Source organism: Cherax quadricarinatus, chromosome 82 (genome assembly GCF_038502225.1).
Source record: "Cherax quadricarinatus isolate ZL_2023a chromosome 82, ASM3850222v1, whole genome shotgun sequence".
In the NCBI taxonomy this organism is placed as follows: Eukaryota; Metazoa; Arthropoda; class Malacostraca; order Decapoda; family Parastacidae; genus Cherax; species Cherax quadricarinatus.
This window is the reverse complement of record NC_091373.1, coordinates 1,866,486-1,877,021: the sequence shown is the minus strand read 5'-3', so window position 1 is coordinate 1,877,021 and position 10,536 is coordinate 1,866,486. Positions and strand designations below refer to the sequence as shown.

General features: G+C 38.3%; 1 protein-coding gene across 1 annotated transcript; it reads left to right on the top strand.

Annotated features, from left to right (window-relative positions):
- The first annotated feature begins 283 nt into the window (after positions 1–283).
- Positions 284–10,223, top strand: LOC128702933 (uncharacterized). The gene is made up of 2 exons (XM_070102516.1): positions 284–510; positions 8,131–10,223. Exon 2 carries the CDS (start codon positions 8,535–8,537, stop codon positions 10,206–10,208), a length of 1,674 nt encoding a protein of 557 aa, XP_069958617.1. The 5' UTR covers positions 284–510; positions 8,131–8,534; the 3' UTR covers positions 10,209–10,223.
- Positions 10,224–10,536: the final 313 nt, after the last annotated feature.

Below are 10,536 nucleotides of genomic sequence, written 5' to 3'. Positions count from 1 at the left end.
CCCACTGCTGCTGCTGTGTGTCTAGGAGTGAACAGGTAAATCGAACGTTGCCGCCTACACCTACTTCTCTTTTAAACTCTAAAGCCACTATAGTGTCTAATCCAGCGAACATTTTATCAATCCTTTGCTAACTCCTAAATATTGCACGAAGTGATGCTAGGTGATACCATTACTAATTACACAAGTGTGAATATAAATGCGTGGAAAATGAATGAATGTAACGCAATTTGCAACTGGTGGTTAAGGTGTTCCGATCAGTTGTTTGTATCAGTGGCGACCTCGACGCCGGTCAGCCAGGCAGTAACCACGTTAACACCTTTTATTTTGTGTTTACCATAGTGATTTCGTGGTATTGACGCTGTAGAATGTGACACTAACTCAGTGCAAATGTTGTAGACACGTGTGTGGTGAATGCAATATTGCAGATTAAACAGAGAGTGGCAATAGGCTTTGTTGAGATAATTTTGGGGAGAGTCACACTGGGAGGAAACTCAATAGTGGAATTTCTAGGTATGTTTGTGTTCTTTGTTTTCCTTTACTTAAATATATTTGTTTCCAAGAACAGAGTTTAATTTGAAAGCGGAGTTATTTTTTTATTCATTGGTGTAGACTTTTATTTTTGCTGGAAATAGTGTTTTTTCTTTTACTTAGGATGCTCTTCAAGGGTGGGGTGGGGGACGTTGATGTTCGTGAAGGGCTTTTGATCCAAAGAATCCATTGAAGGGGTGCTGGTGAATGGTTCTTGATCCCATGAATTGGTGCTGTTGAATGACACTTGATACAGTGAATTGATGCTGGTGAATGGCTCTTGATAGTGATGCTGGTGAATGGCTTGATACAGTGATGCTGGTGAATGGCTCTTGATAGTGATGCTGGTGAATGGCTCTTGATACAGTGATGCTGGTGAATGGCTTTATACAGTGATGCTGGTGAATGGCTCTTGATACAGTGATGCTGGTGAATGGCTCTTGATACAGTGATGCTGGTGAATGGCTCTTGATACAGTGATGCTGGTGAATGGCTTGATACAGTGATGCTGGTGAATGGCTCTTGATACAGTGATGCTGGTGAATGGCTCTTGATAGTGATGCTGATGAATGGCTCTTGATACAGTAATGCTGGTGAATGGCTCTTGATACAGTGATACTGGTGAATGGCTCTTGATACAGTGATGCTGGTGAATGGCTCTTGATACAGTGATGCTGGTGAATGGCTTGATACAGTGATGCTGGTGAATGGCTTGATACAGTGATGATGGTGAATGGCTTGATACAGTGATGCTGGTGAATGGCTTGATACAGTGATGCTGGTGAATGGCTCTTGATACAGTGGTGCTGGTGAATGGCTCTTGATACAGTGATGCTGGTGAATGGCTCTTGATACAGTGATGCTGGTGAATGGCTCTTGATACAGTGATGCTGGTGAATGGCTCTTGATAGTGATGCTGGTGAATGGCTCTTGATACAGTGGTGCTGGTGAATGGCTCTTGATACAGTGATGCTGGTGAATGGCTCTTGATAGTGATGCTGGTGAATGGCTCTTGATACAGTGGTGCTGGCGAATGGCTCTTGATACAGTGATGCTGAAGAATGGCTCTTGATCCAGTGAGTTGACGCTGATGAATGGTTCTTGCTCCAGTGAATTCCTCCAAAATGTGTGCCTTGATGTTGATAAATGGCTCTTGATCCAGTGAATTCCTTTAAGAGGAGATGTGCCATGATGCTGAATCGTTCTCGATCAGGTGAATTCCTTCAGTGATGGTGGTGGGAGGGGGGGGGTGTGCTTTTATGCTGGTAAAAAGGTCTCATGATAAAATAATTGAAGTAACCCTACCACACTATGATCAAACCTAATTTTCCCCTACGCCTCTTGAGTTTAGCACTTCCCTATGAAGGTAATAATAATCTGTCTAGTCTACCAACCGCATTTCCACAGTATATTCAGTATGACCCTTGTGGTTTTAGCGCTTACTTTTGGCTATAATAGTAATAATAATAATTTGAATTTCTGCGCAATTCAGTTACTGTAGCTTAATTGTGTGTGTTATTGACAGTATAGGCGAACATTGCTAACATCAAGACAGGTGCTGCTGAGAGTGATGGGATAGTAACGCCAGGTTCATTACCCTCAGACTGTCACATTAAACTTGGATTTGGTTTTAAGTCTACATTAAGGCTTACCTACCGCTATCTCATTTGTCGGAAAATATTTATGGCTGCAATAAATGTTGCTTTTGGCCCCTTTTAACTCTACGTTATTTGTCATGAGTGGAGTGTTGGAAGTGTGATTTTGCTGACTTAAGTTGGTGGAGATTTGCACTTACTGTTGAACTGCCTTTGATTTTCCAATTCATTGTTTCCTTTTAAGCTGCGCGTTTGTATATCAATGCTATTATATACCGACGAGTATACTAATAAGGCAATATGTGGTTTGTGGCATTATACTGAAACCATTGCGTCCATTATTTAAGTCCATGGTAGACAAAACAATAAAATGCCTTAATTAAATTGCATATTGTCTTAATAATATGTTGAGCGTCTTCTAGACCTGTTATGTCTGGTATAAATGTTGCTTCTCTTGTAAACCTAGTGATTGAGGGTCTTGTACTTAAATTAGAGCTATCCTCCGCTTCCACATATCAAACCTGCTGGATTTCTATTTCTCAGGCGCTGAAGACACTTAAAGAATTAGCGATGTACTTATGACATAAGGAGAATGAGAAAGATACGGATCACAGTTTGATAGCAAAATCTGCAGTCATAACACGGCCAGCGTTACCTAACCCCAAATATGCAGCAGACCTCTTTTTATAAAGAGTGCGATTTTATAGTGAAAGAAAACTTGGAAAATGAACTGAGAATTAAGCTGTAAGCTCTCCTCTCAGTGACGAAATATGTAAATACCCATATCTAGGTTAGTGTTATCTTAATGGAGTATAGATCTACTCTGGCTTCCAACTGCATTTCTAAAGCATTCAAAATCATTATATAACGCAATGTTTCTATTTCAGCTACGAGAGTTCTAAAAAGGGATAAAAAGTATCCAGAGAAAAAAAAATATATAACATTCATGTTCACAGTATATACTATTTAGTAAATATTACTAAATAGTAAATAGTAATTGAATAAGTCTTGTAACTATTGGTCGAAATCTAGGTCGGGGTTTATAAAGGGTGAAGCATTAGTTATTAATTTTCAGTTCATCCTGCAGCCCAGTAAAGCAGAAAAAAAAGAGAATTAATACCGCACAAAATGTTATTTCCACAAAGCTAGTCAACTCACTGCTGTTCCAGAGTTTTAAAATAATTGCAACCAAATAAATATATAAATAATTATGTAACAGGTCATACCCGATACTTAATTTAATTGTTAAAATTCAGTATGATTTACCATGAGCATCTCAAGATATATTTAAGATAAAATACTTGTATATATGTCGTGCCGAAGAGGTAAAGCTTGCGATTTTGGATTAAATTGGCTTAGCGCTTCTTTTTTATTTTAATAATAATAATTTGGATTAAATAGCAACGCTCCTCTTGCCGAATAAGGCATGCGATAATTTGTGTATGCAATTATTTCGCCAAAATTATTCTGAACCTAACCAAAAAAATCAATTTCATTGTGTTTATTATTAAATTATTGTAAACTTATCTAAAATGTATTTAATTGGATTAGGTTAAATTAAATTGCGTTTGTTGTGAGGTTAGCTAAGTTTTCTAACGTTATTTTGGTACAAAATTATTAATTTTTACATCAACATAAATGAAAAAATATGTCTTTAAATGTATAAGAAAATTTTAGAAAGGACTTATTTTAAATGAGATCTTGCTACTTGACCAATTTTACCTATTCGACACGATATATATATATATATATATATATATATATATATATATATATATATATATATATATATATATATATATATATATATATATATATATATATATATATATATATATGATTGGAATGATAGACAACAAATGGGGTAAAATAAAGACACTAGAGTAAAATTGCATTGCACAACTGAGAACTTATTAAATCTTACATCCTTCTGAAGGGGTGTCTTGATGCTGGTGAATGACACCAGATCCAAGGAATTAAAGCTACCTTCCTCTTCCTTGGATCAGACTTGGTTATCTCCCTTTTCCCAGGTTCTATGACTCCTACGGGTTTTGGTGCTGCGTGAAGATAATTATAATAGTTATTTCTACAAGAACATGTACAAGGTATACAGGCCTAGCAAACATCAATAACATGCTACTACATAGAAAGCCGCTTGTTATATAGAGCATTTCGGGCAAATTAGGTCAGTTGTGTCCCAGGATGCGACCCACGCCAGTCGACTAACACTAGGTACCCATTTTACTGATGGGGGACATAGACAACCAGTGTAAAGAAACACGCCAATTGTTTCTACCCTCGTTGGGAATCGAACCTAGACCCTCGCCGTGTGAAGCAAGAGCTTTAGCCACCAGGCCACGGGGCACAATTCTTCGCAAATTTCAGCATAATTCAAACCTGCCTAGCTGAGCACGCGTCTACAGCACATAACTCGATATAAATTTAAACAAGATTTGCTATCTTGGAAGTAGTCCAAAACTCGTACAGTATAACAGTTTATTAGCATCGAACTTCAGTCGTCGACATTGGATTTCGTTTCACTTATAAATTTTAGTTTGTCCATGTAGTTTTTCTGAAGCAGGACATTTAGTTTTGAGTGCAGAGAGGTAAATCTGTTCATACAAACTGTTGGTGGCGAGAGAATGTCCATAAAAACATTTGACTTCGCAGTCAGGGATGCCTGCGTAGCATTCTTGTAGCTGACAGCCTGGTGGACAGTGTCCCGAGCAAGTGTTTTCTATATGGCAAGTGAGAAGCACGTCCATCCCTCCTTAAAAAAAAATGTACATAGATATGTCCTTGGGAAGTGGTGGGTGTGGTGGTCCCAACAGACAAGCAAGTTTTAGTCGTCAGAACGTGATAGGTCTGTGTCAGTTTGATACTTGTGGAATATCGGTAGATATTAAAACGAGTCAAATTAAAAATAATGTTTGACAAATCGATGATAGGAACAGGCTCCAAGTGTATTTTGGAGATTGATATACAGTAAAATGCTGTTAGTTAGAGAACTATATTACGTAATTTCCCTGGTCTCTCTTATAGTAGAAAATTCTGTAATCAGTTCTGAGGGATAATGTAACTAATAAATGAATATGTAGTTGTTTGGTTAATGTTTTTTACCAAAAGTTTTATATTGGTGAAGTTAATTAACAATTTCAGTGGTAATTATAAAAAAATATGAATTAAATATCAAAGAATTGAATAAAATTGTAAAAAAATAATGTACCTAATGGTAGTAGAGTTTAGAAGAGATTGATGTAGATTGCCAAAGTGCACTCTCAATACGAGTGAGAGAAGCGAAGCAATTCAAACGGATGACCCCATCTGTTTTGTCATTATTTTACCAGAACCACAATTGTGCTGATTTGGCTAACTAGCGTGTCATGTACAGTAGGTGTTTATAGATGTGTATATTATAATACTGTAACTGTGGTTATTGTGTATATATTGTTGAATACCTGTAGCCTCGTATTAGGTATTGAGATGTAGCCGCGTACTCTAAAGTTTAGTATAGTGTTGGAGGCAAGCAGTATATATTTACTTTGAATTGTATAGGTGTGTCGACGGGAGACCATCTCTATCCCTTTACTGTAATTGTTGGAAAGCGGTGGTGGCGAGTTCCGATAGGATGGATGTTCGTATGTGTATTTTTCTGTTGCCAAGAGTGCTGAGTGCAGGTCAAAGCACTCTCCAAATCACAGAACTCGTTCTTTTCCCCTTCATTGTCATACTAAAGCACTTAAAAGAGAAATGTGGCAGCCATTGGGGGAATCTTGTACAGTGCTTTCGATGAGCTTGGAACCTGGTTCTTTCAGGAAAATTGTGAAAAACGAGGTAAACTTGTTCCTTAATTACCTAACGTAATGCGTATGTACTTTTGTTTAATATGCTGTTGTTAAAAAAAGTAATTAGAATTATATTTGAATCTTAGTAGCTCAGAATTCTAGTCTAAAAATAAAAGCAACTGTATGCAGAAAATAAAAGTGTATACTTTTTACATAAAGAAGATACGTAAAATACTGTAAACTTGGCCCGTGCTGGAGGAGGGCTTGATTAAACCAGACCAAAGTTATGGTTAGCTCATCAAAACAAGAGTATTTCAAACATCGTGAATTTAAAAGTAAAAAGCCATAAACAGCGGCGCCAACAACTTATTCTGTTGTTAGTGGTTTTTAAGTGTTAGGGTGGAACTGGGCGTAAAACACTTGGGTAGCTTAATCGGCTTTCTCGAGTTTGGAGAGAGTGGCCCACCCAAGGAAATGGGAATGCCATGCTCTCTGTTGGAGGAGAATTTGGCTTAAACTCTCAGCACCCGGAAGCAATTTTCGGTTGTTGTCGGAAACGGTTCTACAAGGTTAGGTTTAGGGTTCCTAACTTAATTTTCAAGCCAAAAGCTGTAACTTGAAAAAATACACAAAATGTAGATACCTTAATTTGTTAATGCTTAGTCAACTTAGAAATTAAAGGCGTTTGAAAATGAGAAAAATGAGAGTACAGTTTTTCTGTCTCACAACCGAAAACACTGAAGTAGTTCACACATTTGTTAACTTATATTTATTCCAACTTTATGTAGCAAATTTTATTTACTCGCGTTATTTAGCAAATTTTATTTTCTTTAGTAAATTTTATTTACTTTATTTAGCAAATTTTATTTAATGCGATCCTTTGACAATGTTTCGATCCCAAAGTGGGTGTTATCAAGCGAAACAGATGTTCGATCTATTTGTCGCTTCATAAAGCCTGCTGTATGGGCGAAATGTTGCTAATAAATGATCATAATATTCTGCATTTGTATATCTCTTTCCATTGTGTTGATATATACATTTTCTCAGCATCTGATTATAGCTCTAAATGACGCATATGGGTTTAGCACTTTTTTTCTAAATTGACTATTAATCTTCTAGCTCTCATTAATTCTTGAGCAAGGAGACTAATCAGTGTTGCACCTTCAGTGTTACTTGTGCAGTTTTGCGAGTTTCTTAATTCTGCATAGCCACTACCTAGCCAGACCTCTCAACGAAGCTTTTGATGCAAGTGGGGCGCTTTTGCTTCAAGGAATTAGCTTTGTTTTCACCTTAGATCGAAACAGATTGCCTCTCATTCCAAAAACACTATAATTCCTGCGGGTTTAGCACTTCACACTAATACTATTACCACTGATACTATGATTTATGTTTACATAACCCAACCTAAACTAAAATAAGGAAGAGTATTTCAAAGTTTACTGGGAGCGTTTAGAAATTGACGTTCAGATTCTCGTAAGAAAATTATTGAAATGAGGATAGGCTGCACATACTCGCCTTGCAATTAATGTCTCGACTCACGGCTGTCAAACAACTTGTGTAGTATACACCCTTATAATTTATAGTACAGTTTACTACCAACCAGGTTTTCCTGCATATCAGTTTGCGCTACACATTGCCAATAGACACTCAGACACACTTCAGCCATATCATGCCTTTGCATATTGCACAAGACGACTTTCGTAACAATAGTGTATTTGCGGATGCAGGGGCATATTGCTGACAATATTAAAAACAAGACACAGGTGCTGAGAAATTTTTTCTATTGTGAACTGCAATAAAGCTGTTTCTGCACCTTTTTTCCTTAGTGTGGAAGCATCGTGTTGCAGTAATGAGTCGAATTTGCTCATCATGTAGTTTCCGCATTATCAGTGCAGATTCAATTTAGCTTTCTTTTAATCTGATTTTATAATTTTTATGTTATTTAGTTTGACTAGACTTCACATACTTGAGCTTTTGGACTGGTATACTCCGCGTTAACCAGGAGCCGTCACTACCGACGAGCCCTAATAGCGTTGGTATATTGCAACTTTTTAGAATGTGTGTGTGTGTGTGCGTGTGTGTGTGAGGTGTGTAATCAAGACCCTAAAAAAAATATTGGGGTATCCCAGCAGTGGTGTAGCCACAACTTCATGTGTATTACTTTTATAATAAAATAATGTGAATTATATTCGTATTAACCTTTTTTTTTTTTCTTTTTTCAGTGGAAGAAAATAAAGGCCACCAGACCGCAGCTACCCTCAACAACGAAATCACGCGTTTTAGTGAGAGCAGTGTCCACAACGAAGATCCTGGGAGACATGGTGTCTCCGTTGGAAAAAATCATCATCTGTCCAACGAGAACAACGAATCCTCGAGCCACGACATCTTTCTCGCCAGTGACGGCGAGTGGGGGAAAAGCAGCGATTGTACCTTGGAGCTGAAGACCATTGTCGTAAGTGTTGGTGATCGCGAATTCCTTCGTAGTAATAGTGATAATGTTAGCCACCGCCGTAGCAAGGAAACTGGAAGCAAGTGCATCGTTATTGAGGGCGAACAAAGTTTTCTTGTGACTGAAAACATTCAGCTGACAAAAAGTGGAAGGGCCAGTAAGAGTCAACACTCAGTGATGAGTCGATCGTTGAATGGTGCTACTAGTCTGTTGAACTCCAGTAGGAAGGGGGTCTCTCTTCCACGAACCATAAAGATAAGCGTGTCTAAAGGGAAAAATGAAATGAAATGCTGTCACAAGTCGCACGAGAGCGAACTAAAAATCATAAATCAAAGGGGGCATAGAACATTTAAAGTGTACACATGCAAGAAGAAGGCGGAGCAGGCGAATTATGACTGGAATAAAAGACGGATTGTCATCTCTACGAAGAAACCCTCAAAAGCAAGTGGCAAGAGGAATGGGAGAGTAACCTACGACAGTTTGGAAACCTGCAGAATGCCAGACTGCAGACTCGAAAGCCCCCAAATTGCAGCAAGAGACGGTGTAACACGACACGTTAAAGGATACGAAGTAACACAGAGGAAATTGAGTGGAAGATCGGCTGTAGGACTACAGTCATACGACAGCAGGAAACAGATAAGTACAACAAATAAGGAAGAATTTGTCATAAGAAGCCTAAGCAACGGCAGAAGAATTGGAAAGACATTCAGAACATACGAGAGATGGGGAAATACTGGAATAAAGCAGTATAAAGGAAAAAAAGACCAAGGCAGTTTAGTAAATGAAATTATGAAAGAAGGTATTAAACTAAGAAAAGAATTCGATAGAGCGAAAAGAAGAAAAGAGACAAAAATGAAAGAAAAAAAACATTTTACAGAAAAGAGAATGGAAAAGCCAAACCATGATAGACTAGTTATGCAGGAAGTGAGGCAGAACAGAGGAACGGATCATTCGTCTGAAGAAGCCTACGAAAAACTAATCGGACAAGTAATAAAGCATAAAAGACGAACGCAGCATTCCCCAAAAACAGCCCTCGATAGACATGAGATTAAAGGAATGAAACAGCCTCACAGAGAACCAGAAGGATTTTTTATGGCAAACATGAAGCGCAGCAGTGAAATCAAAAGGATGCAGAGTCTGACAAACGAAAGAACAGGTATACAACGTGTAAAATATCGTAGAGGAAGTAAAAATACAGGGAAAATAGAGGGGAAATTGGAATTAAAGGGAACTCAACAGGAAAGAGGAAGGAGGGATACGGAAAGGAAAAGCAAAGAGCGAAGAGTGACACAAGGAATAAAACTATGCAAAGGAATTCAAACCACACCAGCTCAAATTAACGAGAGAGAGGTGAGACTATGTATCACAAGTAACAAACCAGTCAGGATGACGCGCACAGTTAGAAACGAAAGAGTTTTAGTCCGAGATGATGATAACGCTGATGGAATAATACCGCTAAAAGTGGAAGGAAGTGGGAACGAAATAGCGATGAAAGGAAGTACAAACAAAACAAGGGTGAATAATAGAAGTAAGTGTAGTGCAAACAATGGGCTAGTGTTGAAAGACAAAGAAACTGAGTGTGAAAGAATAATGAGAAACGAAGACAGCGCTAACGATAGACCAGTAGTGAGAGGCGAGGCTAGTGGGAACAAGACGATTATTGTGAAAGAACTAGACCAAAGTCAGGTCGCCAATAAGAACTGGCCGATCATTATCCCTGGCAAGTGTGAGCAGGGCGTAGTGAGCGGGACTGCCCCCGATGGCACGCCTTACTCCATAAAGCTCAACCTAGCAGGACTTGTCAACGTCAGACCGACCATCGTCATCATCAGCACAGGTAAAGGTAAGTGACATAGCTTTCTTTTCCTTCTCTTGCCATTTTGGGACAGCGATTTGTGTTACAAAGCAGCAGGTTGCTTTATTAAGGCCTGTGAAACATTGAAATACTCATCTCGTATTGAAACTTATGAATTACATTCATTATAGTTACAATAGTTAAACAGAGTACAGGACGACGTCTCGGTCCTCTTGGGACTCATAAAGAGCTTTTCATCCAAGGAACTGGAGTTACTCTTTAAGCTGAAATCTGATTACCCTCCCTACTCTTTCCCATACCTCAGTCACTTTGCGATCCTTACGTTTTTAGCGCTTCCTCACGAATACAGTTACTGTTACCATC